The sequence below is a fragment of the Natator depressus genome, chromosome 7, assembly GCF_965152275.1.
Source record: "Natator depressus isolate rNatDep1 chromosome 7, rNatDep2.hap1, whole genome shotgun sequence".
Lineage (NCBI taxonomy): Eukaryota > Metazoa > Chordata > Testudines > Cheloniidae > Natator > Natator depressus.
The window spans coordinates 29,829,393-29,856,625 of NC_134240.1; the positions used below are offsets into that span (position 1 = coordinate 29,829,393).

Consider the following 27,233-nt stretch of genomic DNA (forward strand, 5'->3'; position numbering starts at 1 on the left):
ATAAGGCCACAAAGGAAACAGGAAGTGTAGGAGTCTTACCACAGCTGCTCTGGCCTCCCCAATGGGTTTTTAGGCCAAATGCCCACAGCAGTAAATGGCCGAGTCAATGTTTGATGGCCCTACAGTCTCCCCGGGGGCTTTGAACCTCAGAGGTGAACCCTCAAGGCTGTTTCTTGGCAGAGCTATTTTTCTATTCCCTGTCTCTAGGACACCATGGGCACCATTAGCAAATAAACTCACTCACACCAACCTCCCTTAAGGAGGACACAACCACATCACCTTACTTCTTCCCCCAGAAGTCTCTGAGGGAGACCACTCCTTGTTGTAAATTCCTTTGCTGGTGCAAAGATCATTCTCCTAGGCCCTCACTTTGACCATGTCACCCCTCTCTCTGCTTCCCTTCTCTCCTTGATCAGTCATAAACTGCTTCTCTTCCCTTTCAAGGCCCTCCATGGCCAATCTCCACCTGACCTATAATCTCTCACAATGGTGCTGGAACAATTTATATAGTGGAGGTGCTAAGAGCCATTGAACCAAACTGTAAACCCTGTACATAATGGAAACCACTTCAAGCCAAGGGATGCAGCAACACCCCTAGTTCTAGCAACTATGATTTCTCATTTAGTACAAAGAAGCCAATTCCCATCCCCAATCAGCCTGTGCTGCCAATATCCACTGCTCACTTGTTACATTTGTCAACAAGCCCCTTCATCCTTTCTCCCATGCTATCACTCATGTTTGTGAGGAGCTTGCTGTAAATACCCGCAGAGCCATCTCATTGTCCTCCTTCAAACTATCCTTTGTTGGGATGCCTGTCACGGACTCACCGGGGTGAAGTTCTGGAACTACTCCCTATGAAGCCAGACAGGAATCTGGGGGAGCATGCCTCCTCTCTCCGAGCATATTGTCACCATGGTAAGAAGCTTACACAGCTTTGACCTGCCTGGGTCTGACCTTGGAGCATTCAGCATCCCCTTCCATACCGTGCGCTTGGCGCAACAAGTCCACCCAAGCGGGGTTCCTGGGGACTCCAGAGGGCCCTGCACCCCAACTCTGCAGTCAGATGAGACTCTCGGCCAGCCGGTAAAACAGAAGGTTTATTAGTCGACAGGAACACAGTGTAGGACAGAATTTGTTAGCATAGATATCAGTGACTTTCAGCCAAGTCCATCTTGCGGGGGAGGGGATCCCAGAGCCAGGGCTCTAGCCCTCCCCCTGTGCCCCAAGCCAGCCACGACTGACTAGCTTCCAGTTGCCTGGCCCCTGCCCTGCCCGTTGTTCCTCCTCTGGCCTTTGTCTCACTTCCCGGGCCAAGAGTCACCTGGTCGCATCCCCCTCCTAGGTCTCAAGTTATGAAGGGGTGGCCATAGCATCCATGCAGGCAGCTGGAGCAGCCCCTGTCAAAGTCACACACCCTTATGCCCATCACCTAGACATTGGTGCAATACACAGGGAAACTGAGGCACACACAGCATTCATGCAAAACAGTAAGACTCACATAGGCTCACATACAACATAACAAGGGAAAAGCCCCACTATGTCACAATGCCTACAAAAAGCATGAGGTTTAGGTTGTTGGTGTTGTGAACCCACTGCCCAGCATGCAGACCAGGATTGTCTCATTGCTCCTGTCTGGCGTATCCATCTGTCATTTCTTGATTTATAGATTGTGAGGTAGGTTCTATGTTTGTACAGCACTTTGCTGAATGGGGCCCTCATCCTGGGCATGCTGAGAGAAAAGATTGCCTCTCAACAGCCTCTCTAAGGCTGAACTCCTGATAAAAGGGTGATTAAAAGATAGACCTGGAAAGCCCCCAGAAAAGGGATTAAAGATTCCCTGGGGAAACTGAGGCAAGGCAAGTGGTGGCACAGCGAGTGCTATGGAGGCACTAGAGAGATGGGCTCTAGGCCTAGCTTCACTTTAAGTGCCCCTAGCTTTCTACCTTCCAATAGAAAGGATGCTAGTCACTCCCCTAGCTAGAGGGCTGGGAAGCGGGTGGAAATATTAGCAGCAAACAATGGAAGCCGCTTGAACTCCTGATCCCTGGCTCCCAGCCCCGGAGACGAGTCCCTGGGGCTCCAAGCCCGGTCGCTGTGGGCCCAGGCTGGCTGGCTGCTGTGCCGGGCTCGGGGGCTCCAGGGGAACGTTTCACGCAGCTCCCCCTATCCCGGGGTTGAGGGAGCGGAGCCGAAACTCGGGGACCCCTCGACACACGCTGCCGAGCCCTCAACTGGCCTCGTGCTGTGTCACATGAGGCTAAACGCGCCTCAGACCGCGTCACATGACTTCCTCCCATGAGCCCAGCTCGCTGCCGGGTCAAACTCCCGCTGCCGCCATTTACACCTCGCTCCCTAACCCCGGTTCCGCAGATTCCCTCTCCGAGCCAGGCTGGCGCCAAGAACAGCCCCGCAATGGGGCCTAGCCGGGACCGGAAGGGGTTCCTCATACTCCCGGAAGTAATTCTGGGCAGGGCCAAGGCGGGACCGGACGCTACCGAAGCTGATATTGAGTGGGCCGGAAGTAGCTATGACAGACCGGAAGGGATCCTGCGAGTTCCCGGAAGTGTCCCGGCGCGGGGAACGGAAGAGAAGGCCCCGCTCCCCGGCGAGCATCCAAGATGGCGGAGGTGGTGAGTGGGGTCCGGAGGGTGGGGTCCGGCAGGGTGGGGGCGGGATTCCTGGGAGTCCCCGCTAACCGTTTTGCATCCCGCCCGCAGGGGGAGGTGACGGAAGGCTGCCGCCTGCCCGTGTTGCGTCGCAACCAGGACAACGAAGATGAATGGCGTAAGTGAGGGGCGGGGCCAATTGGAAGGGGGTGTGGCCTAAGGGGGAGGGGAGGGGCTAGAGGGTATATGAGTAGGATGGGGGCTATCTGGAGGTGGGACATGTAGGGCTGTGGTGTTCCCTGTGGGAAGGAAGGGTCTTAAGGAGGCTATAAGGTTGGGGCCAATGAAGAGATGGGATGGAGGGGGAGATGGGCCAATGGGGGGCCCTATTTGCAAGAAGGGTTAAGGTTGGGATATTTATGGAAGATGGAACAGGGAGTGCGATGGGGCAGTAAGCATGTGGAGCTGTGCCCCTCTTTCTTGGAGAGCCCTTGAACCCAGATTGTGGGGGTGGTTGGTCATCTCAAGTCCTTGGCATCCTCCAGGTCTGAGTTTTAGGCTCCCTGGGGAGGGAAATGTAGGCCAGTCATTTTGGACCTACCTGCCCATCTCCTGAATAGGATATGGGGTGCCCTAAGTGTGTGTGATAACCACCTCCACTTCAGGTTATGATCGAGGACCGCAGGGCAGCATTTGAAGGCAGGGGCTAGTCACACACTGGGCGAGGGAGACACTGGGTAATACCCAGAAAGAACAGGAGTACTTGTGGCACATTGGAGACTAACAAATTTATTAGAGCACAAGCTTTCATGGGCTACAGTCCACTTCATCAGATGCATAGAATGGAACATATAGTAAGAAGAGATAGATATAGATATATATACAGATAAGTTGGAAGTAATACCCAGAGTACTGCCCCAGAATCAGAATGATCTCATGTAACTGTAGAACTGTATTGAGGACATGTGCTGCAGGGATGCGCTGGGCTCTGAGTGGTCCTTGGTAATTACAAACACAGATGATTCCTTGTGCACCTTTCTCCCCAGTTGCTTGTTACCTCTCATCATATCCTTGGACTGTGAGCTCTTTCCAACAGGGATTGTCTCTCATTTTGCAGTGCCTGGCAGCGTGGGGAGAAGCCCGGATACTGATAAGGGTCTGGCTGTTGTCTGGCACAATGGGCCCCTGATCTGTAATTAATCTAGGCCCTATCATGATACAAACAGTGAATAATAAAAAAGGTGTAGATAGTAATGCCTTGTACATCCCATCCAGAGATCTCAAAGCTCCATGAAGCCTCAATCCCAGGCAGGTCACTAGTATTATTCTCATTTTATAGATGGAGAAATTGAGGCACAGGGAGGGAAAGAAACTTGTCCATAGTCACATGTTAAATGGCAGAACTAGGAACAGAATCTTCGAGTCTTGACTCCTACTCCTCTGCTCTTTCCAGTAGGTTCAGAGATTTTTAAAGTCCATACTCCCCTCCCAGAGCTGTCAAGAGAACCAATAAGTTCCATGCTTCCGATGCTACAGTTATGGACGGCAGTACAAAGCCCCTTCTCCTCTAAAGATTACTCTTCACTCCCCTCACAGAGCCAGGAATAGAGCTCAGGAGTTCTGACTCCCAGGGCACTCTTTTATTAATATATAATTAATCACACCATTTGTGTATTAATTATGATTTATAATGAATGACATAGACACAGAAAATGTTGGCTGTAGTGAAATGCTGCCAGAGTTGGGACAAAACCAAGCTCTAGCATGAAAAATGTCTTATTCCAGTGAAATCCAAACAGCATGTGTTTTTCCAGACACACTCCTGTAATAACATGATAACCTCTCATATGTCTATATTATCACCCTCCCAAGTTCTGTGACAATTTATCCTGCTACATTCAATAGAATCATGTGGGGCATTGCCCTAAATATGTAACTAACTTGCAGAGGGTATTTTTATTTTATACTCTTCACAGCCTTCCCACTTAAACAATTCCACGAGCATAGGTGTAAAATCTCTTACTTCGCAGTGGAATAACCTGATACAGGGTGGATTCCCCCAATATTTAGAGGATGGGAGGATTCCAAAACTCCTGTTTTTTTTCCTGTTGACCCTGGATAGTCTCATTATCCTTATAAACCCCCAGTCTCTTTTGGGATCCTGCACTCAGCTGTGTCAAGTGTCAATGAGTTCCAGAGGCTGATGGTGTATTACATGAAAAAGAATGTCTTTTGATCGGTTTTGAAGTTTCTCTGAAATTCCCATTGCTCTTGTGCTATGAGACATGGAGAACAGAGGTTCCTATCCCCATTCTCGACCCAGTCATTCTTTTATGTACTTTTATCATGTAACATTTTCTTCATCTCCTCTGTAAGACAAACAATCCCAGTCATTTAATCTCTCTTCCCAGGAGAGTTCTCCCACCCCCCGCAGGTGCTTATTGCTCACCTATCTCTGAACCCCCCTCAAATTCTGCTACATCCTTGTTGAGCTGGGGTGACCAAACCTGAACGCAGTGATCATGGATTCCAAGGCCAGAGAGGACTGGCCGTCCATTCTGACCACCAGCATCACCCGAGCCAGAGAATCCATCACAGCCATTCCTGCATCCAGCCCAGATCTGGTGGTCGAGCTAGAGTGCAGCTTTTAGAAAGAGATGTCTAATCTTGATTTTAAAGGCTCATTTCTAGCCTGAATATCCAGCTTCCAGCTGTTGGATCACCTTCTAACTTTATCTGCTACATTAATGAGCCCTGTGCTGTCAAGAATCTTCTCCCCATGTAGCATGGTCCAGTCACCTTTTAACTTTCTCCTGTATAAGCGACATAGATTGCACTCACTGTCAGGCAAGTCTTCCAGACCTCAAATCATTCTTTTAGCTCTCTTTCCAATTTTTCAGCTTCCTTTTTGAAGTGTGGCCATCCGAATGGGACACAGTATCCAGTAATGCTATTACCTCTGTCTATAGTCCATCGTAACTCCTGCTTGAGATACTTCTGCTTATCCATCCAAGAATTACATTCACCCTTTTAGCTACAGCATCACACTGGAAGCTCATATTCAGCTGGTTATCTACCATGAACCTATGTCCTTTACAGAGTTGCTGCTTTCCACAGTACAGTACCCATCTTAAACAGTTGACCTGCACTCTTAGCTGTGTGACCTTGCGCCTTTTGGACCTATAGTAGTTAAAAGTAATGCCCAAGATGACTAGAACTGAAGGAATTGAATCAAACTAATATACATATTTTTCTTTTTACCCAGATTGTTCATTGTGTGCATTTGACAGCTAAATGCAGTTTCACTCTTAACTCTCCATAGTCAAATTCTTCATTGCTGGAAAAAACCCTTATAAGCATCAACATGGGGTTAGGAAAAAAAACGCTTCTAAAAGTGTTTTGAAAGAAAACAATATTTGGGAGATTGCCCCTGATCCCGCAATGCCCAGCACTTCCCATTGAGTCCTCTAGCATGTTATAGAGCGCAGCGTCACAGCTGAAGTGTTTCATGGGAAACAGTGTCACAAACTCAGATCTTATCAAAATATGGCAATTTCGAAAAATTGTCAGTCTCTGTCTAAAATATGCTGCCTTCACCACTCATTGTTGGGGTGGTATTTATATGGAGGCAGTTGGGTCTAGTGGTTAGAGCTGAGGGCTGGGAGTCAGGACTTCTCGTTTCCAGAGCCCGGATGCAGAAAGGGAGTAGAAAACTAGGGGCCAGGCCACCTGTGTTCTTTTCTCAGCTCCGGGAGGGGAGAGGGAGAAGCAGGGATGTGGGGGGGGGAAAAGAGATTTGGGCACAACCCTCCCATTGCAGCACCTAACTTCATGCAGCCTGTTGTCACTATGTTTCCCCCTGTCCATTTCTGGTGTCAAGCAGCCACTCTGTGCATTCTGTTCCTAGCGCTGGATCCCTGTGGTGTATAAACATTACAAGGGAGGGTTTCTTGCATCTCTGCTCTGAGTGGAAATTTCCTCTGAAATGCTATTTCCTTCTCCCGCTGCAGCTCTGGCTGAAATCCTCAGTGTTAAGGACATCAGTGGCCGGAAGCTTTTCTACGTGCATTACATTGACTGTGAGTAAACTGGCTGGTCCTTGGCTGATTGGGAATCAGACTAGGAAATTACTGACACAGGCTGGTCCAGAACATGAATAAAAATAGGGAGTTCCTCTGGATTCTGGGGAATTGGATATGGGGTTTTTCCCCTCTAGTGGATGTTGTCTCAAATCTGGCCTTATACTGTGGGGACTGGCTGGCTCGGAGGGGGAATGGGACACTGGGCCTTTCCCCTCTACGGGGTGCTGGCTCTGATCCAGCTCAAGGAACTCTGGATCCTTTGAGGTTTCCCATCAGAGTACTGTGGCAAGTGGGGTCGGGGACCCAGTAGGTGGTGCGCTTACTTCAGAAGCAGAGCTGACCCCACTGCCCAGGGGACACTGTGCTGTTTGTCCTGTTTGGGGGGGTCCCCTGTTGCACACACACAGGTGGGGGCATTACGTATATTGGCCATAGTTATGAATGTCCCAAGTTCTTGGGCATGTTACTTTCCCGCCTGAAGACCTTTCCCCTCTCATCATACACCTCACTCATATGAGGAAGCCAGGACTCCTGCTTCTGGAGCTGAGACTGATGGAGGTAAATGTTTTGGGTTCAACTGTCCAACTGGCCAGAGGGTGGTGCTGCTCACCAGTATGAGGCATTGCCTTCCCCTCCGCAGCTCATCCATCCCTCTCCAGCCTTGGGCAGTCTTAGCACCACTTTTCTGCCTGGGACTGGCTGTCTGCAGGGGCCTCTTTCCTCCTCTCCCATCACCCTAACAGAGAGCACCACTAACCTGGTCTCCCCACCACCACAGTTAACAAGCGTCTGGACGAATGGGTGACCCATGACCGGCTGGACCTGAAGAAGATCCAGTTCCCCAAGAAGGAAGCCAAGACTCCCACCAAGAATGGGCTGCCTGGCTCCCGACCCAGCTCCCCAGAGCGGGAAGTGGTAAGAGGAGCTAGCCACAGGCCAGGGAGGATGCTAGTGCTGCTTTGGGGATGCTATAGGGGCAGTCTGAGATGAGAGTGCTGGCCTGGGGATCAAGATCGTTGGAGGGTCTTGGGATTGCAGGGAGGGATGGGGAGATGTGGATGCTTACCCAGAAGAGTGTTCTCCCTGATGGCTCAGGCCGGCTCCCTCCACCTGATCCTGACTTAGGGGTTGCAAACACAGGTCTCCAAGGCAGGGATGCTAGAGTACTCCTTATCCCAAGAGCAGGGCCCACATCTCTCTGGATCCACATATTCCTCTCGCTGCCTGGCCCACGCGAGCTGGGACAGTGGCGCCATGCCCCCCTCACCTGACCAGCAATGCATCCTCTCCCCCAACGGGTGTGTTGGTAACTCCCCCCCACCATCTTCATCCCTACTCAGAGGAAGACCTTGGATCTGTCTCTACAACCTGCCTCAACTCCAGCCAGCGGTAAGACCCTGCCCATCCCAGTGCAGATAACGCTCCGCTTTAACCTACCCAAGGAGAGGGAGGCTGTTCCCGGGGAGCCTGACCAACCCCTCTCCTCCAGCTCCTGTGTCCAGCCGAACCATCGGACAACGGTACGCACCGGTGCTGGGGATACCTCCCCCACCTCGTGTCCTCAGCATGGTCTGGGCATGGCCACAGGCTGGGATCGCGCCAGGTCACACAAGCTGGCCGGGGTCGGGCTGGGTCTGGACTTGCATGGGAGGCCCCCAAGGCATGGTGCTGGGGATTCACTAGGGGGCATTCTCCCCACACCCAGAGCCACACAGAGCTCACTGTCCTTCATATCATGATGCTAGTGTGGGGAGTGGGGGCTCAATAGGGGGTGCTCTTCCCTCACAGTTAGTGTGAAGCTAAAGGGTGCAGTGAGACCTCAATCAAATGATGCAGATAAGGAACCACTCTTGGTCATTAAAAATCTCTCAGCCCTTCCCTCAGAGTCTTGGGGTGAACCACGGTGTCCTAGCCAAATCGGAGCTTGGATGATTACTTTCTGCCTCCCTAGAACTTCATGCAGTTTTAGCTGGAAAAGAGATTCTTATCCTCCTGCTCTACGCTGTCATGCAGCACTGTTGTGTGCTGTTAAACAGCCCTCAGATCCCACCCCAGAGCGGGAGGTCTCTCAGCGCCAGGCCAGGGATCTCTGTATAAACAGTCCTGTGCCCCACCCCAGAGGCAGCTGCAAGTCAGTGCTGGGTGAAGGATCCCCGTATAAACGGCCTAGAAAGTTTTTTTTGAGATTACAAGACACTGTGATGCCCGTACATCTGCAGATGAGAAGCTGCGCCCGTGGGGAATGCTGTGCAGGGACGGAGGACTGTGAAGCTTTGCAACATCCCGTGTGGATGAACCATTTTTTGGGTCTGTTTCAGAAACGGAAGGTGGAGGTGGTTTCCCCAGCAACCCCCGTCCCTGCTTCCACAGAGACCACTCAAGCCTCTGTGTTCCCCCAGGTAAGAGCAGAGGGGTTGATAGGATGTGCAGGACGGGGGGGGGTATTTCCATCACAGGAAGAGCTCTGGGCACTGTTCCTTGCTCCTTCCTGCCCAGGGCTGGGTATAGGCCCAGGCACACTTACCCTGAGACCAGGGCCTGAGCTCCTGCAGTCATGTGATCAGGGCAAAATCACAGCTTCTCACTCTCATGCTTGGGGAGAAAATGTAACCCAAATGCAACCAATACAGCTATGCCTGAGTCTGCAGAGAGCCTGAGCCAATCACTCCAAATACAGCTGCCCTGGGCAACTCCAAGGGGCATTAACTTCCAGCCCCACTGCTTAGTGGACTCAGCAAGGCGCTCTGTGGGGAGCAGAAAGGATTCAGCCCCAGTGGAGATGACACCTGCCTGCCTGCTGGGGGAAGTTCTGATGGGTCCCCATGTTCCAGCCCTGACTCCTTGGCTCTAGGTGGGGCCAGGGCCTGCCTTGTGATGTCGGATTGCCTTAAAACTGCCTTGTTCCTAGCTCCATCCCGCTGGTCAGGTGATGATGGGAGGCAGAGCCCCTCCCTGTGCTGCTGCCAGGAAATGGATGCTCCCTCCTCCTGCCCATGGCCTGCACATAACACCCCTCTCACCTTCTCTTCCAGAATGGCTCAGCCAGGAGAGCCGTGGCTGCCCAGCCTGGCAGGAAGAGGAAGTCCAACTGCCTGGGCACAGATGAGGTAAACTCTGCCCTGACTTGAATGGAGGGATGGGGTGTTAGCTTCCCCCAGCCAAGGAAGCCACCAGCCATAGCCAGCAGTGGAGGAGCTCTCTCAAGTTCCCAGGGCATCGGGCAGGGATCCACTCCATGGGTGATCAATGGGGTCCCTCCAGGATTTGGCCTGGAGCAGCTGCTGACCGGAACTGTATCTCCCCCACTCTTTGCTAGCTCCTGCCCCTTTCCCTGGGGGAGATGCTGCTGGCTCAAGAAGCAGCCCTGAGCCCCAGTATGGGTGAAATCATAGCCTGCCCAAGGCAAGGGCTGCAGCACCATCAGGGTTGGTTGTGCTGGGTGGGGAGAAGTGGGGTGGGGGATCTCCCAGGCCCATTCTCTCAGACCTGGAAGCCCTGCAGGATCTGGGAGAGAAGCCAGGATTCCTTTCTGTGCCACAGCGCATATACCATCAGCAGCCAGCCTTGGGTTCTGGAGGCTCTTGGGAAGGGCACAGGGAGGCCTGATTTGAGACTGAGTGGGGGGCAGGGCCTAGAGAGGAGGGGTTAGGAGGGCATGTCCAGCAGCTCCTGACCCTGCTTCTGTGCTGCCTGCAGGACTCCCAGGACAGCTCTGACGGCATCCCCTCGGCCCCTCGCATGACAGGAAGCCTTGTGTCGGACCGCAGCCACGACGACATCATCACACGCATGAAGAACATAGAGTGCATCGAGCTGGGCCGGCACCGCCTGAAGCCCTGGTACTTCTCACCCTACCCACAGGAGCTCACCACCCTGCCTGTGCTGTACCTCTGCGAGTTCTGCCTCAAATACGTCAAGAGCCTCAAGTGCCTGCAGAGGCACCTAGTACGTATCACCCTCCCCGTGCCCCTGCATGGCCCCCGCCAGGCACAGCCCTGATTCCATGATCCCAGGGTTTCTGTCCCTGAGTGTGTTCCCTAGCATGGCACTAGGGGCTCTGGTCTGCAGGGAGCAGGGTGGGTGACTCAATAGGGGCTGCATTTCCCTCCAAGTTGGTGTTGACTCTGGCCCCACTTGGCACCAGGCACCTGTATAAACAGCCCCCTTGCCCCACCCCAGAGGAATTGCATCTCAGTGCGGGGTGAGGAGTCCCTGTAGCTGTATAATTCTCTAATCCTAGTTCTACTAGCTGGAAGGAGAGGAAGAGACATACTCGATCTTTGGGGGCTTTACTCTTTGGCTCCAAGTAGCCTGTTAGCTGCTCCCCTGCACTCTGCTAGATGCATCCAGTTCTTTCCCTCTTCCCTTGGAACTCAGCCCCTCTGGCCCCCAATCATTGGTGTCATTCTGCAATCGAGCTGGCTTGTGTGCAGGCTGCAGGGTCTGACTGCTCCCATGGGATTCTCTCTCCCACAGACCAAGTGCGACCTGCGACACCCGCCTGGGAATGAAATCTACCGCAAAGGCACCATCTCCTTCTTTGAGATTGATGGGCGCAAGAACAAGGCAAGGGGCAGGTCTGGGGCAGGAGGTCCCCTCACTAGGGCACGGCTGGGGTGGGGTGCTCTGTTCCACCTTTAACCCTTAGGAGACTGCCTGATTCCAGGGTGTGGGAGCCTGGGCGTGGGACAGGGATGTCTGGCTGTGGGAATGGGTTCTAGTGGCTACAACAGAGAGGAGCTGGGAGTCAGGACTCCTGGGTTCATTCCCAGCCCAACTGATGCCTCTCTCGGTAACCTCGGGGAAGTTCCTTACCGTCTGTGCCTCAGTTTCCCCTATATGGGATGCTGTCGCACCCTCCTCCTCCATAGAATCTTAGAAATGTGGGGCTGGAAGAGGCCTCAAGAGGTCATCTAGCGCAGCCCCTGTGCTGAGACGGGACCAATAAACCTAGACCATCCCTGACAGGTGTTTGTCTCACAACCTTTAAAACCTCCAGTGACTGGGATTTTACAATGTCCCTTGGAAAACCAATTCTAATACTTAACTAGAAATGAAGCATCCAAACCTGGACACAGTTCTCCAGCTGAAACCTCACCAGTGCCGAACAGAATGGGACCTCCCACATCTCACCTCCAACACTCCTGTTAATACAGCCCCAAATATTAGCCCTTTCTGCAACTGCCTCACAGTGTTGACTCATATTAACCCCCAGACTCCTTTCAGCAGGACTACCTCTAAGTGCTGTGCTTTGCACTTGTCTTTATTGAAATTCGTTTTGTTGATTTCAGACCAATTCTCCCAATTTATCAAGATCATTCTGAATTCGAAGCCTGTCCTCCAAAGCGCTTGCCACCTCTCCCAGCTTGGTGTCATCTGCAGATTTTATAAGCACAGTTTCCACTCCAATATCTAAAGTCATTATTGACAATATTGAATAGTACGGGACTCAGGACTGATGCCTATGGCATCCCACTAGCTTTGCTCTCCCAGTTTGACAGTGAACCATTGATAACTACCCCTTGAGTAAAAAGAACAGGAGGACTTGTGGCATCTTAGAGACGAACAAATTTATTTGAGCATAAGCTTTCGTGAGCTACAGCTCACTTCATCGGATGCACTTGAATACGGTCTTTTAACTAGTTGTGCGCTCACCATAAAGTAACTTTATCTAGACCAAAGCTGGTCCTTGAGATCTCCCTGACACAGGTCAGGAAGGCTGCAAGCTGGTCCCTGGTATCAAAAAGGTTGAGAAACACTGACTGAGACATTTCTCCAGTTTGCTTATGACAGTGTCCTGGGCAACGTGCGGCTTTAAATCCGTGGCCTGAGCCACTCTGATGAAGCGGGCTGAAGAAGGTCTGAGCAGATCCCCATTGGGCCAGGGGGCTGGTGACTAGAGCTGGGGCCCTCCCCAGCAGCCCCCTGAAGCGAGCTGACACACACACACATCCTGGCAGTAGAGTGGGGATGTTAATGCTTCTGGCTTCTGCCGTCCCTGCAGAGCTACTCACAGAACCTCTGCCTGCTGGCTAAGTGCTTCCTGGACCACAAGACCCTGTACTATGACACTGACCCCTTCCTCTTCTATGTCATGACGGAGTATGACTGCAAGGGCTTCCACATCGTGGGCTATTTCTCCAAGGTGAGGGGGCACTGCCCTGTGCTCCCCAGATGGAACCTTCCATCCCTGCTCCTGTCACAGCCCTTGCTCTCCCACTGTTCTCTGGCCAGTCAGAGCGGGTCACTGTGGTATGATAGGAATCCCATGGGCTGGCCCCGCTGCCTGATGGGATCAGAACCTCCCCATGGGGGATGCCTGAAGAGTCATAGAAGTTGGGAGTATCTGAGACACTAGCCGTTGGTCAGGGAATCACTGTGCCTTGTCACAGCCACTCCCCCATTGACCGGGCTCTGTCTGTGGGCTGCTGTTGCTATCTGGAATGAGGGGCCACTGTGACCATGGATGGGAATTTGTGGCTGTGGTGGAGGAGGGGACTGGTGCGGCCATGGCCATAGGTGGGGATTGAAGGCCCAGACGAATGCGGTCATGGCCCCATTCTGTGCCAGGGGGCCACAGTGGCTGTGAGAGAATCTGTGGGAGGGTGTGTGAGCAGGAATCTCTGGCCAGGGTCAGGATTTGTGGAAGGGGGCATGAGCAGGAATTAATGTAGGAGCTGCAGTGGATGGGGTCAGAACCCATGGTACAAGGCATAGGGATCTGTGGCAGTCTTGATGGCAGAGGAGTCACTGGAACACCCAGCATCAAAGCAATCTGCAGCTACTGGCTGAGGTGTGAATCCTTTGCTGTTTGCCGTAGGAGAAGGAGTCCACGGAAGACTACAATGTAGCCTGCATCCTGACCTTGCCCCCGTACCAGAGGCGAGGCTATGGCAAGCTGCTCATCGAATTCAGTAAGTGGCACCTTCCCATCCCAGCTCCCTCCCCAGATCTCCATCTCCCTCACCCCGTCTCCTCCCCCCACCAGGCTATGAGCTCTCCAAGGTAGAAGGGAAGACGGGGACACCAGAGAAGCCACTCTCAGACCTCGGGCTCCTCTCCTACCGCAGCTACTGGTCCCAGACCATCCTGGAGATCCTCATGAACCTGAAGTCTGAGAACGGGGAGCGCCCACAGATCACCATCAAGTGAGTGCCCTGCCCACAATCCCAAACTCCACCCTCAATCCTAGAGCAGAGGATTCTGCACCAATAATCAGTGACGGAGAACAGACCCAGCTGTCATTCAGAGTCAGAGTTAACACTTCACAGAGGGCTGCTTCAAAATCATTTCCTCGACTGTGATTCCAGGGCTGGTCGCAAACAGAATGGCCTCAGGGCACACAGGGAAGGTGCTGTTGGCTCCCGTAGCCTCTCTTCCCACCCCACCCCCCTGCCCGCCAGTGACCCCCCAGGCCACTGCCTTCCACCCCCTCATGTCTCCCATTCCCTTTCAGCGAAATCAGCGAGATCACCAGCATCAAGAAGGAGGATGTGATCTCCACACTGCAGTACCTGAACCTCATCAATTACTACAAGGTATCCACCCTGGGAGGAATGCTCTGGAAGCAGGCAGTGAGATTCCTAGCAGTACCCAAGAGGGGCAAGTGGCTTCCTTGTATATGCCACTAGCATGGAGAGATACCAAGGCATTAAGGTAGCTGAATTAAAGGGGGTTGGGAGGCAGGACTCATGGGGTCTGTCCCTGGCTCTGGGAGACAGGGGGTGCTGATTGGGCTGCCCCCTGGGACCGAAACACATCAGTGGAGACAAGCAGCTAGGTTGGCTCAGGTCCCTTCACTAATTTTCTCAGGAACCCTGACAAGACATTTCTCTTGAACCCCATCGCTGACCTGGGCCCCTGTTGTCTCCTTTAAAGGGCCAATACATCCTGACACTCTCGGAGGACATAGTGGATGGGCATGAGCGGGCGATGCTGAAGCGGATCCTGCGCATTGACTCCAAATGTCTGCACTTCACCCCCAAGGACTGGAGCAAGAGGGGCAAGTGGTGAGAGGCAGGGCCTGTCTGCCACCCACTCCCCTATGGCCCTGGCATGGGGCCTCACAGCCATCCAGCTAATGTGCAGCTCCTGGGAGCTTATCCCAGGGCCGGGACAGACTGGGCAACAGCATCTCCAAGGGTGATCATGTGCTCTACCACAGGGCTAGGCTCCGGTCATGGCTCGACCCCCATGGGAAGGGGCAGAGGCCCCCATGATGCTCTCCTTGACTCAGTGCCAGGGTGAGGGCCCCATTTGTATGTAGGACTTGCATCTTGCCAGGCCATCCTGTACAGTGTGGGCTATGACCGAGGAGCCCAACGACTGGGAATGGGTGGCCCTGGGACCTGGCAGCTGGCTGGCATCTGCGTTTCTCTGTCACTCGAACTGAGTTTTTGATAAAGATCCTGGAACTAAAATGATTGATCATTTTTAATCAGCTAGAAAAGGATGAGGGGTGCTCAGGCTGCATTATCCTCCCCAGAGCTGTGCAGGACCCTGAGCAGCATCAGGTCTTGACTTCCAGGGGGCAGTCACTTCTTCCACTAGTGCCAGCAGTGGCTGCTATGTGTTACCCCAGAGCCAGCTGCTGCACTCCCTGTGCAATGAACACACCCGAACCCTGGAAGGATGCAGGCTGGCTGAAGCTGTGGCCAAACACAAGTTTAGGATCTCAAAGCTGCTATGCTCTCCCCCTGCCCTGGCAGCACATTTCTCTCTCCCTGGGAGCAGCAATTACAGCAGGATCTGGAACCAGATGTCCTCCAGTGCCAGGGACTGCAATGAGCAATGGACAGGTGATGGGCTGATTGCCATTGGGCCAAGACACTTAGGGCTGAGCACTAAACTCTGCTCTTCCCCCCCAGCTGTCTGGCAGACTCATGGTGCTGATCCCCATCCCACTACTTTGGACAAGCCTCTGGGCCTGACTAGCCTTGCCCCACCGTCCCACTACAGGTCTGGCAACAGGCCCACCTGCAAACAGCAGCCACACAGCGGAGTTAGGCCTTGCTAACAGGGTGCTCCCCCCATAAAGTAACAATGCTGAATATTCCCTTGGCAAGAATGGTTCTGGGTGGGGACACGCATTGTGCCAAAACTTGTGACAGCCTGGAGAGAGAGGAAGAGAGAAGAGGCTGCAAGCACAACCCTGCTGCCCTGTACTGCCTCTAGCTGCTCAGTCCTGCCAGGGTCTTTTGAATGTGCTAGCACTCTTCCCTGCCTCATTCAGAGGGGAAAATGGAGGCACAGCAGGGACAAGGGGGAAGAGAACCAGGAGCCCTGGCTCCTGCATTAGAGTCCTTCCTGGGTAGCATGAGACATCTAGAGAGAATCATGGCCAAGTAGTTTGAAGAGTGGCTGGGAGTCAGGACACCTGGGTTCTATCCCACTTAACTGCTGTGACTTGGGCCAGGCTTCAGCATGCCTCAGTTTTGCCCTCTGCCAGATGTTGAAGCTGCCTGTCCCAGGGACCTGAGGGATCAGTGTTTTCAGCATAAGGCCCATAGCACTCAGCCCTCCCCTCCCCAATCTCCAGCACAGAGGGCAGCCAGCCATGGACCAGGGGAGATGTTGTCCCACCCGTTTCCAGGTGCTGGCTCAGTGAGCTCTCGAATCATGACTCAGACCAAGCAGGCATCTCTGTGAGATCCATGTATTCTTAGCATGGAGCCACCGCGCAGGGTGGTGGGGCCAAAACACTCCCCCATGCAGACCCCAGAGGCAGCCAGTGGCTAGCAGTCCTGGGACCACTGCCTCCATTATGGGCTCACTGTTCCTTCTTCAGCACTGGTGCGTGGATCTGCAATGAGAGAGGTGACCTGTCAAAAGTCACCTGCCCCCCTGCAACCATGGGCTTCCAGCCCTAAAGGGACAGAAGCGCAGAAACAGCTGCTGCTGTTAGGTTTAGCACAGTACTGCCTAGAGGCCCTGACAAAGTGGGGAGGTCCCCCATTGTACCAGGCACTACACTGCTCCCCCCAACTGAGACTGGGGCTACTGTTGGGCCAAGCATTTCACAAACACCCCATGAGACTCCTTGCTTTATGAAGCTCTGTCTAAATCAACAGAGTGGAGGGGAAACTGAGGCACAGGTGGGGGCAAGGACTTGCCCAAGGGCAGAAGTTGTGAGCCCCAGTCCTGCACTGCAATTACTTTGCCTTTGCACATTCCCCTGCAAGACGATAGTGCCCACCAGGCTGGGCAGAATACTTTGGACAGCATCTTCCATTTACCTAGTCAAGGCCCAAGAACACCCAGCCACTCCTGGCAGGCCAAGACAGCCCCACCATTCTGCCCCCTGCTAGGCCTGGAGGCATTCCCCCTACTCACAGCTGCTGGGGTACCAGGGATATATTATGGGGAAGGGGCATGCCTGGATATCCACGGAGGGTATATATCATGGGCTATAATTATTTCATCCCAGAGTATCTGACTCACTCTGAGGGGACAATCATTATGGCATTTACCAGGCCCCATTGCTGCACACCCATACACACAGCCAGTCCCCCTTCACTAGCAGTGTGTTTAGGTGAATGCAGGGGTATTATGGGATGTAATGATTGCCTCATCCCTAGCAACTCAAGGGATACTGGGTGAACCACAGAAGCAGCCTGATAATTGGATGGGACAGGGTTGAGAACATACCTGTTCATTGCTGTAATGGACCAAACGCAAAGCTAGTGTAAGTCTTTGTGGGATGGGGGGGATCTAGCCCCACTCCACCCCTTTGTAGTTGCTGCTGCAGCAACACCAGCCCCTCTTACCATTCTAGGAGGGGGGGAACAGACAGGAGAGCAGCACACCAGTACTTACGGCCTCGGCGATCCCTGGCCAGCTCAGAGCCAGGAGCAACCCATCATCCGCACTTGGAGCCCGCTCCAGGTTCCACACAGTTAGTGCCCCAAAGGTTGATTTCAGCCGCACTGTCCGCTCCTGCAGCACGGGAGGCTGGGAGTCAGGGAGGGACACAAGCAGTGGGACTGAGGGGGCCCCCAGCCAGCTCCAAAGCACACCTCCCTTTAGCGTGAAGGTTAACACTACACTGTTCCCAGCTCTCATGGCCTTGTCCCCAAAGGGGTAACACCACCCCTCCCACCCAGCCCCAAAGGGGGCATAATGTGTCCCCAGAAGCTACCAGTGCCCCCTCCTGCTGGATTCCAGCCCAAGGCAAGGCCAAGGGTCCAGCCCCACAGCCTTCCCCCAGGCAGCTGCTAGCATCCCAGGGCTACTTCTCCCCTATCCACCCAACACACCCCCACAGGGCTCACCTCCTCCTCTGTGCAGGGCCTTTGATCCTCCTTCAGAACCAGCCCCACATAACCTTGGGGCACCATCACCTCCTGCCCCTTGAGGCTCCTGCCACGGAAGGATACAGATTTCTCTGTGGGGAGAGAGACTGACACTGAGCTGGGGAGACAGGGGGACCTGGCCAGGGGATGCACTCGACTGAGAAATGGGCACAGCAACCCAGGTTCCATGCAGGGGTACTGGGGTCTATGCTGACTGAGGGGAGAGCACCCGTTATGGAGCCCTCACCCCATCCCTGCAACAGCACAGCACCTCCTGAGGTCAGCACTGACTGTAAGGGGCACGACCCCCCTAGGGAGCCCTCATCCTGCTCCCTGCAGCACAGCATCCCCTGGCAAGTATGGAGGGAGTCACCAACCCTGCGAGCCCTGGCGGATGGCTGGGGTGAAGTATCTGTCCACAGGGGCGCTGCCATTGTGCTCCACCTCGCAAGGCAGCAGGTGTAGGACATCTTGGGGCGCCTCCCGCAGGGAGCTCAGGTCCAGCCGAATGGGGCTGCTGCTCTCAGACATCTTGCTCCAGAGGCAGGCACTGCTCAGCTGGGGCCTGGCGGGAGAGACAGTGAGAGGGGCCAGCACAGCTCGGACAGCGGGCAGGGGAGGGTTGCAAGGACCGTTCCTGACCAGCGTGCCTCATCCCTTGGCGGGGGGGGCGGCAGCTCCTGACCAGGGCGCCTAGTCCCTTGCGTGGGGGGGGGGGGCAGCTCCTGACCAGGGCGCCTCGTCCCTTGGCGGGGGGGGTTGGGGGGCGGCAGCTCCTGACCAGGGCGCCTCGTCCCTTGGCGGGGAGGGGGGGTGGTTCTGGGGGCCAGGACCCTCCCCGGGACGGGGCAGGAGTATGGGGGCGTGTCCACTTCCGCCGGCTCGCCCAGCCTAGAGCCCCGCTCACCTGCCGCCCTCACCGAGCGTCCCGCGCGCAGCCTGAGAACGGGATCACGCCGACGGGAGCCCGTCACACCGCGCCGCACGCCTATCCCGGTGCATGCTGGGGGGTGTAGTCCTGAGGCCAGCGCATTCCGCAGGAGGTAAGCCTCCCCCGCGATGCATGATGGGAGTGGCAGTCCCGCCCCTGGTGCATTATGGGAACGGTAGTTCCCAACCTGAGCGAAACCCCTCCCTCCGATCATGCTGGCAGATGGAGAAGCAGCCTCTGGAGCGCCTCCCTCATCCCGCTGACCCACATGCTCCCCCGGGAAAGCAGGGCCTAGCTGGCTCGGGGGCAGGGATAGGACACTGGGTTGCCCGCTGGAGGGAGCCGTGCAGGAGGGCTGCTGTACCTGGGGGGAACATCCCCAATTCAGAGCATACTCAGCAGTTGCCATGGGGACAGCTGATTGCATTGCCAGTTGCATTCCCAGCAAAGCAGGGTCCCCCTCCCTGCACATCACCCCACAGGCACGACCCAGGAGAGCCAGGCTTCAGGGGGCAGGCCAGCTTGGGCACCAACTTACCTCATTTGGGGGCACCAGAGCCAGGCATGGGGCACGGAAAACCTTTTCCACCCTGGGTGACAAAACACCTAGGGCCAGTCCTTGCTCACCAACCCCTGTACCAGCAGAGCAGCCAGGGGCCGAACAAGCCTCAGAAACCAAACCCTCCTTTCAGCATCGGGCTCACAGGGCAGGCATCGAGTCCTCCAGCATGTGAGGGGGGAAATGCATCCCAACTGTCCTTTCAGCACTATAGCTCAGCTGCTCAAAGCAGCACCAGTGTTGGAGACTCCCCATTAGCTGGGAGCAGTACAGGAGCTCAGGCACACAGCACCACCTCATTGCACTCCCACAGATGCATAGCACCACCTCCACACTCCTCCAGCTCCACCCCATTGCATCTGCCCCCAGAGCTCCCAATGCACCACCCCTGTCCCCACCCCAATGTACCCCTCCCCACATGCACTAAGTTGTTCATTTCACTTGCAAAAGGCAAGTAAAAGGCATTTTACTTGCAAAAGGCATTTGTACAGAGCTTCAGAAATTTACATTTCAGGCTCCCAGTCCCACTCAGATATTGGCCCCTCAAGGGACCAGAGATGTGTGCCCCTATTCCCACTCTCAAATCCCCCCCCAGGTGGCTGGAGACATGTCCCCTTTACTCCCACTCACAGATACCCCTTGCTGGGGGATGCCCTCAATCCCTATTTCAGGCTCTGTCACTCCACCACCTTCCGCAGGTAGGCACTCAGGTGGGGGAGCACCTTCCAGTTATCAGTGCGAATGGTGACGCGCGCTGCCCCCTGGGTCGTCTGTGCGTGCAGCAGCACATGGTAGTGGGGTGGCAGGGCTATGGCAATCTTGTAGGTGCCCGGATCCTCTGCCACCAGGTAGCTGGCAAAGTGAGCCTGCACCAGGACACCCAAGGGCTGTTGGGTAGTGGGCCAGCAAAAGAGGCTCTCGGCGCAGTCACCTGACCCATCTGGGCACAGGGAGGACCAGAGGGTGTCAAAGAGGTGGCACCGGCTCTCACAGTCCCAATTCACGGGCAGTGCCAGAGGCAGGAAGATGTCCGGAAAGGCCACCTGCAGTGGTTCTAGCTGGGTGCAGTAGGTGAGGCCAGTTTGCGAGGTGTACAAGGCGCTCACTTCCAGCTTGGTGGGGTAGGGGCAGCGGGGCTGCAGGTGGAGTGTGAGGAGAGGTGACGGGTGGGTGGTGGAGAGGTAGGGCACACACACATCAGGCACTGGCTCATAGAAGTTGTCGGAGTGCTCGAAACGCAGCAAGAGGCAGAAGAGTCGCTCAGGGGAGGATCCTGTGTGGAGCAGCCGGTACGTCAGGCTGAGCCGAGCTGGAGAATGCAGCTCCAGGAGCCGTCGGCAGCAGTCCTTCACCTCCTGAGCATCAGCAGGGCACGGCTGGGAGGCTGGCGCTGGTACCAGGGTGGGCTTGGCTGGGGCCTCGCGCCGCAGCTGCAGCAGGGGTTGCGGGGCTGGATGCACGGTGAGTGCAGCGGTGAAATTCTCACTGTCTGCCATGATAGAGGAGGAGAGAGTCCGGGCTTTGAGGCGCCCACCAGGTGCCAGCACTGCCCCCAGCTTGTCCCCGGACAGGCACGACAGGAGCGTGTAGTAGAAGCGGGCCCGATCCTGCACGTCCACATCCGGGTAGCTCAGTGAGATATCTTGGAGCAGCTCGGCCAGCTGGCACCCCATGGCAGGTGGAGGCTGGTGCTGCAGCAGGTTGCGGCAGACACTCAGCAGAGCCTGGCCAATGTGCCAATCTCCCAGCTGTCCTGCACCTGCCAGCCGCACCAGGCGCTGCAGAAATCCAAGTGTGCTGCCCTGCGGGACCCCACTCTCCTTTGCCACCCGGGCCAACAGCTTGAGGTGCCAGCCCAGATCCTGATCCCAGGGTGGCAGCAGTGGCACGCCCACAGTCAGCTCCTGCAGGGCCTTGCTCAAGGATGTGGGCCAGGCTGGGTCATCCAGCACCGCCTGGGTCTCATTGAGCAGGTTGATGAGGTTGGGGGCCAGGGAGCAGCACTGGCGATACAGCCTCACCAGGGTGCCCGTCAGCTCTGCCATCAGCTGTGGCCTTGAGTCAAAGTAGCGGGCAAAGAGGTAGGCAGCTCGGAAGAAGAGCCCAGTGGCCTCACGCCCACCTTTGCCTGCCACGGTGTCTGCCAGTGCCAGGACATGCTCAAAGATATATCCAACACCCTGGTCAGCCTCGGGGCCCTGGTTTTCCAGGCACACCAGGCTCAGCAGGTTGAGGCGTGCCAGCATGGTGCCCGGGTCGTTGAAGAGGGAGGGGAAGAGGCAGGAGGCCAGGCGGGGTGTGAGCAGGACGGGCAGCCCCTCCTCAGAGCCAGAGCCCAGCGGGCGGTTCTCGGGGAAGTGCAGCAGGCAGTCGAGGTAGAAGAGTTTGAGGGGCGAGGGCAGTGAGGGATGCTGGGCCATGCCCACCAGGCGGCGCAGGAGGAAGGCCTCGTCCTCGGCCGTGAAGAGGCTGTCCGTGAAAAGCCCTTTGAGCTGTAGGCTGGCGTGCAGCAGCGCCACGTGGGCTGTGCCAAACAATCGCACCAGCTGCGCCTTGAAGATGGCAGGTGACTGGGTGCGGATCACGCACACCACGTGGGCCAGATGCCACAGAAGCTGGCTCTGGGCAGGTGGTGTCAGCAGATAGGAGCCATCCAGCAGCTGGGACAGCACCGACTTCAGCTCCTTGGTCTCGGCCGGGGTGGGCAGCAGCAGCAGGCGGTCAATGGAGGCTGGAGAGACTGCCCCGGCGTTCCCCACCGCCTCCCAAGCTAGCCCCTCGTTGCCAGCCAACAATTCACTGAGGGCCCCCTCTCCCCGGCGGGCCAGCAGCAGCACGGCATTGCGCAGGGCCAGGCTGTACAGCAGCGTATAGCCCTGGTGGACAGGCGTGAGTTCCTGCTGCTGCATGGAGTGCAGCGAGTCCAACCGCCGGGAGAACAGGCCAGGGTAGCAGCACTCCAGCTCCCTCAGACTCTCGCAGGCAGCCGCCCGCACCCCGCGGTCACCCGGCCCCTGCCGCTGGTCATTGAGGTCCGAGGCCAGGTGCAGCAGCAGAGAGAGGTAGTCACGGGAGGCCTGGGAGCCCTCCCTAAAGGCCTCAGTGGAGATCAGCACAGTCCCCACCACCACCAGCAGGTGGCGCCGCAGCCAGGACAACTTGGGTGAGTGGGGCAGCTGGGCAAAGTTAGCCAGGAGAGAGCCAGCCACCTGCTCGCCCACCTCGGGGTCTGGGCACAACAGGGTGGGGAACTCCAGCAGAAGGGTCAGCATGGAGACCTGCAACAGAGAGAGAGAGAGAGAGGAGTGCAGTCAGGGGGCTGCCACTGTGGGCTGCAATGCACAGAGGCACCACCATGAGATAGAACGGGAGAGCCACTAACGGAATCCAGGAGTTCTTGACTCTCACGCCCCTGCTCTAGTCCTTCCCAGAGCCAGGGATAGAAGCTAGGTGTCCTTGACTTTAGCAAAGCTTTTGACACGGTCTCTCACAGTATTCTTGCCAGGAAGTTAAAGAAGTATGGGCTGGATGAATGGACTATAAGGTGGATAGAAGGCTGGCTAGATTTTCAGACTCAACGGGTAGTGACCAATGGCTCCATGTCTAGTTGGCAGCCGGTATCAAGTGGAGTGCCCCAAGGGTCAGTCCTGGGGCCGGTTTTGTTCAATAGCTTCATTAATGATCTGGAGGATGGTGTGGATTGCATCCTCAGCAAGTTTGCAGATGACACTAAACTGGGAGGAGTGGTAGATACGCTGGAGGGTAGGGATGGGATACAGAGGGCCCTAGACAAATTAGAGGATTGCGCCAAAAGAAATCTGATGAGGTTCAACAAGGACAAGTGCACTTAGGACGGAAGAATCCCATGCACCACTTCAGACTAGGGACCGAATGGCTCGGCAGCAGTTCTGCAGAAAAGGACCTAGGGGTTACAGTGGACGAGAAGCTGGATATGAGTCAACAGTGTGCCCTTGTTGCCAAGAAGGCCAATGGCATTTTGGGATGTATCTGTAGGGACATTGCCAGCAGATCGAGGGACATGATCGTTCCCCTCTATTCGACATTGGTGAGGCCTCATCTGGAGTACTGTGTCCAGTTTTGGGCCCCACACTACAAGAAGGATGTGGAAAAATTGGAAGGAGTCCAGCGGAGGGCAACAAAAATGATTAGGGGACTGGAACGCATGACTTATGAGGAGAGGCTGAGGGAACTGGGATTGTTTAGTCTGCGGAAGAGAAGAATGAGGGGGGATTTGATAGCTGCTTTCAACTACCTGAAAGGGGGTTCCAAAGAGGATGGATCTAGACTGTTCTCAGTGGTAGCTGATGATAGAACAAGGAGTAATGGTCTCAAGTTGCAGTGGGGGAGGTTTAGGTTGGATATTAGGAAAAACTTTTTCACTACGAGCGTGGTGAAGCACTGGAATGCGTTACCTAGAGAGGTGGTGGAATCTCCTTCCTTAGAAGTTTTTACGGTCAGGCTTGACAAAGCCCTGGCTGGGATGATTTAGTTGGGGATTGATCCCGCTTTGAGCAGGGGGTTGGACTAGATGACCTCCTGAGGTCCCTTCCAACCCTGATATTCTATGATTCTATGACTCCCAGCCGCACTGCTCTAAATACTAAACCAGGGGTGGGCAAACTTTTCAACCCGAGGGCCACATCGGGGTTGCAAAACTGGATGGAGGGCCGGGTAGGGAAGGCTGTGCCCCCCCAAACAGCCTGGCTCCCGCCCCCATCCACCCCTTCCCACTTCGCACCCCCTGACTGCCCCCCTCAGAACTCCCAACCCATCCAACCCACTCTGCTCCTTGTTCCTTGACTGCCCCCTCCCAGGACCCCTGCCCCTAACCGCCCCCCTGGGACTCCACCCCCATCCAATCCCCACTGCTCACCGTCCCCTGACTGCCCCCCCACCCCTATCCACACCCCTGCCCCCTGACAGGCCCCCTGGAACTCCCACACTTATCCAACCCCCCTGTCCCCTGACCGCCCCCCCCAGAACCTCCACCCCATCCAACTGCCCCCTGCTCCCTGTCCCCTGACTGCCCCCCGGGACACCCTGCCCCTTATTCAACCCCCAGGCCCTCTTACCATGCCACTCAGAGCAGCATGTCTGGCAGCTGTGCTGCTTGGATGGAGCCAGACATGCTGCCTTGCAGCCCTGCCGCCCAGAGTGCTGCCCGCATGGCAGCGTAGCTGCGGGGGAGGGGGAACAGCAGGGGAGGGGCCGGGGGCTAGCCTCCCCGGCCGGGAGCTTAAGGGCTGGGCAGGACGGTACCATGGGCCTGATGTGGCCCATGGGCCATAGTTTGCCCACCTCTATACTAGACCCAACTCACCTCCCAAAGCCAAAAAGACAACCCAGGAGTCCCACAAAGCTTTAACCACTAAACCCCACTCCACTCCTCTGTCAAAGCTGAAGATAAAACCCGGCAGTCCCTGTATTATTATTATAATACTTGCATTAGCCCATTACACCCCTCCCCAAGCCAAGAATAGAACCCAGGCGCCCTGCCAAGCCCACATACCTTGATTTGCTCACTGATCCTCTCGCTGCTCAGGTCCTGAAGCAGCTCAGCCAGGAAGGTATCATCACTCCCATGGGCCAGAAGGAAGGCGGCGGGGCCTGCTCGGAAGGATGTTATAAGCTGGGCCCAGCTCTCCCCACTCCGCACACCCATGGCAACCCCTGGGAGGGATCACCTGGGTGGGAGAGAGAAGCCAGTCAGAGCAAAAGAGTGTCCCACACCAGAGCCACAAGCTGCCAGTCTCACTCAAGCCCTGCCCGAGAGGCAGCAGCACTGGACAGGGATCTTTGTATAAGCAGGTCCCACACCCTACCTCAGTGGTGACCACATCTCAGTGCCAGGGGAGGGGACCCTGTATGTAATGGGATTATTGAACTGAGAATCAGGACTGTCTCTGGGGGCCAGGCTGCTACTAACCCAGTTTTAATCCTGGGGAAACTGAGGCAACAAAAAAAATGGGGCAAGTGGCAATCCCAGGAAAAGGGGAGGGGGCAGCTGGAGGGGCCCCGTGGGACACACAGATTGAGGCCAGGGACCCTTGGGGTTTCTGGGTAAGAACAAGCGGGGGCTGGGGCGGGCAGGGTGTCCAGAAGAGTCAGAATCCTGGAGAACTGACCACTGCTGGGTGCCTGTCAGAGCTCCAGGGAATGGGGGGTCAATGGCCCAGAGCCCCAGGCAGGGGAGTGTGGGCAATGGGGGAGGGGCCCATGATGGCCCCACGCAAGGGAGTGTGGGTAACAGAGAACATGGCTGTGCTGGGTCGGGGCCCCAGGGGATTGTGGGGGATAGGGAGCGGGGCGTGTTGGGGCAATAGCCGGGGAGGGGGGATTGTGAGTAACGGAGGCGCTGGGGTGGGGCTTCCTGGCGGGCTGTGTTGGGCGCGGGGTGTCGCAGTGCGGCAGCCCCAGATGGCCCCAAGGGGGGCCCAGGGACTCCCCACCCCGGGCCCAGGAGGGGACGCTCCCCTACCCGGCCCCCTGCACGGGGGAACCCCGGGGCATCCCCCTGAGTCGCAGCCCGGCCCGCTCACCGCCCGACGCAGCAGCCGCCTCGGCCCGCCCTTCCTGCTTCCCCGCCGGCCGCTAGATGGGGCCAGAACCGCTCGGCCGGGCGATATTCCCCGGCCTGTCCCCGCGTCACTGGCCGGCCCCGCCCCCGGGTACCCCCCTCCCCGCGTCACTGGCCGGCCCCGCCCCCGGGTACCCCCCTCCCCGCGTCACTGCCCGGCCCATCCCCCGCGGTATCCCCCTCCCCGCGTCACTGCCCGGCCACTCCCCCACTATATCCCCCGCCTTACTGCCCCTCGCGTCACTACTTCCCCCCCCCCCAGTATCCCCCTCTCCGCGTCACTGCCCGGCCCCTCCCCTGCGGTATGCCCCCGTCTTGCTGCCCCCCGCGTCTCTACGTCCCCCCAGTATCCCCCTCCTCGCGTCACTGCCCGGCCCATCCCCCGCGGTATCCCCCCACGTCTCTACGTCCCCCCAGTATCCCCCTCCTCGCGTCACTGCCCGGCCCCGCCCCCCGGTATCCCCGCGCCTTACTGCCCTCCCCGCGTCACTACGTCCCCCCCACCCGGTATCCCCCTCCCCGCGTCACTGCCCGGCCACTCCCCCACTGTATCCCCCCCCTTACTGCCCCCCGCGTCACTACTTCCCCCCCACCCAGTATCCCCCTCTCCGCGTCACTGCCCGGCCCCTCCCCTGCGGTTTCCCCCCGCCTTGCTGCCCCCCGCGTCTCTACGTCCCCCCAGTATCCCCCTCCTCGCGTCACTGCCCGGCCCCTCCCCCGCGGTATCCCCCCCACCTTGCTGCCCCCCCGCGTCACTACGTCCCCCCCACCTGGTATCCCCCTCCCCGCGTCAGTGCCCGGCCCCTCCCCCGCGGTATCCCCCCGCCTTACTGCCCCGCGCGTCACTACTTCCCCACCCACCCGGTATCCCCCTCCCCGCGACACTGCCAGGCCCCTCCCCTGCGGTATCACCCCGCCTTACTGCCCCCCCACGTCACTACGTCCCCCCCATTCCCCTCCTCGCGTCACTGCCCGACCCCTCCTCCCGGGGTATCCCCCCTGCCTTACTTAGGGTGACCAGACAGCAAATGTGAAAAATCGGGACAAGGGGTGGGGGGTAATAGGAGCCTACATAAGAAAAAGACCCCAAAATCAGGACTGTCCCTATAAAATCGGGACATCTGGTCACCCTAGCCTTACTGCCCCCCCCATTCCCCTCCTCACGT

At 56.5% G+C, this 27,233-nt stretch overlaps 3 protein-coding genes across 7 annotated transcripts; 1 reads left to right on the top strand and 2 right to left on the bottom strand.

Annotated features, from left to right (window-relative positions):
* The first annotated feature begins 2,419 nt into the window (after positions 1-2,419).
* Positions 2,420-15,111, top strand: KAT5 (lysine acetyltransferase 5). Of its 2 annotated transcripts, XM_074957833.1 has the most exons (14): positions 2,420-2,630; positions 2,718-2,784; positions 6,617-6,685; positions 7,467-7,603; positions 8,029-8,208; positions 9,007-9,087; positions 9,721-9,795; positions 10,385-10,633; positions 11,165-11,254; positions 12,693-12,833; positions 13,509-13,602; positions 13,677-13,836; positions 14,145-14,226; positions 14,567-15,111. In XM_074957833.1, exons 1-14 carry the CDS (start codon positions 2,619-2,621, stop codon positions 14,699-14,701), a joined length of 1,572 nt encoding a protein of 523 aa, XP_074813934.1. In that variant the 5' UTR covers positions 2,420-2,618; the 3' UTR covers positions 14,702-15,111. The 2 variants fall into 2 exon arrangements, with proteins under 2 accessions (XP_074813934.1, XP_074813935.1); XM_074957834.1 differs by lacking the exon at positions 8,029-8,208 and having other exon boundaries at positions 2,434-2,630.
* RNASEH2C (ribonuclease H2 subunit C) lies at positions 3,655-19,017 on the bottom strand. 4 transcript variants are annotated; one of them, XM_074957836.1, is made up of 5 exons: positions 18,887-19,017; positions 18,357-18,544; positions 17,959-18,071; positions 17,504-17,623; positions 3,655-3,726 (listed from the first exon to the last, which is right to left on the bottom strand). In XM_074957836.1, the coding sequence occupies exons 2-5, from the start codon at positions 18,508-18,510 to the stop codon at positions 3,670-3,672; spliced, it is 444 nt and encodes a 147-aa protein (XP_074813937.1). In that variant the 5' UTR covers positions 18,511-18,544; positions 18,887-19,017; the 3' UTR covers positions 3,655-3,669. The 4 variants fall into 4 exon arrangements, with proteins under 4 accessions (XP_074813937.1, XP_074813936.1, XP_074813938.1 ...); XM_074957835.1 differs by having other exon boundaries at positions 17,504-17,638; XM_074957837.1 differs by lacking the exon at positions 3,655-3,726 and adding an exon at positions 14,327-16,490 and having other exon boundaries at positions 17,504-17,638.
* Positions 19,018-20,047: 1,030 nt separating this feature from the next.
* AP5B1 (adaptor related protein complex 5 subunit beta 1) lies at positions 20,048-25,621 on the bottom strand. Its single transcript, XM_074959727.1, has 2 exons — positions 25,000-25,621; positions 20,048-22,747 (listed from the first exon to the last, which is right to left on the bottom strand). Exons 1-2 carry the CDS (start codon positions 25,150-25,152, stop codon positions 20,147-20,149), a joined length of 2,754 nt encoding a protein of 917 aa, XP_074815828.1. The 5' UTR covers positions 25,153-25,621; the 3' UTR covers positions 20,048-20,146.
* Positions 25,622-27,233: the final 1,612 nt, after the last annotated feature.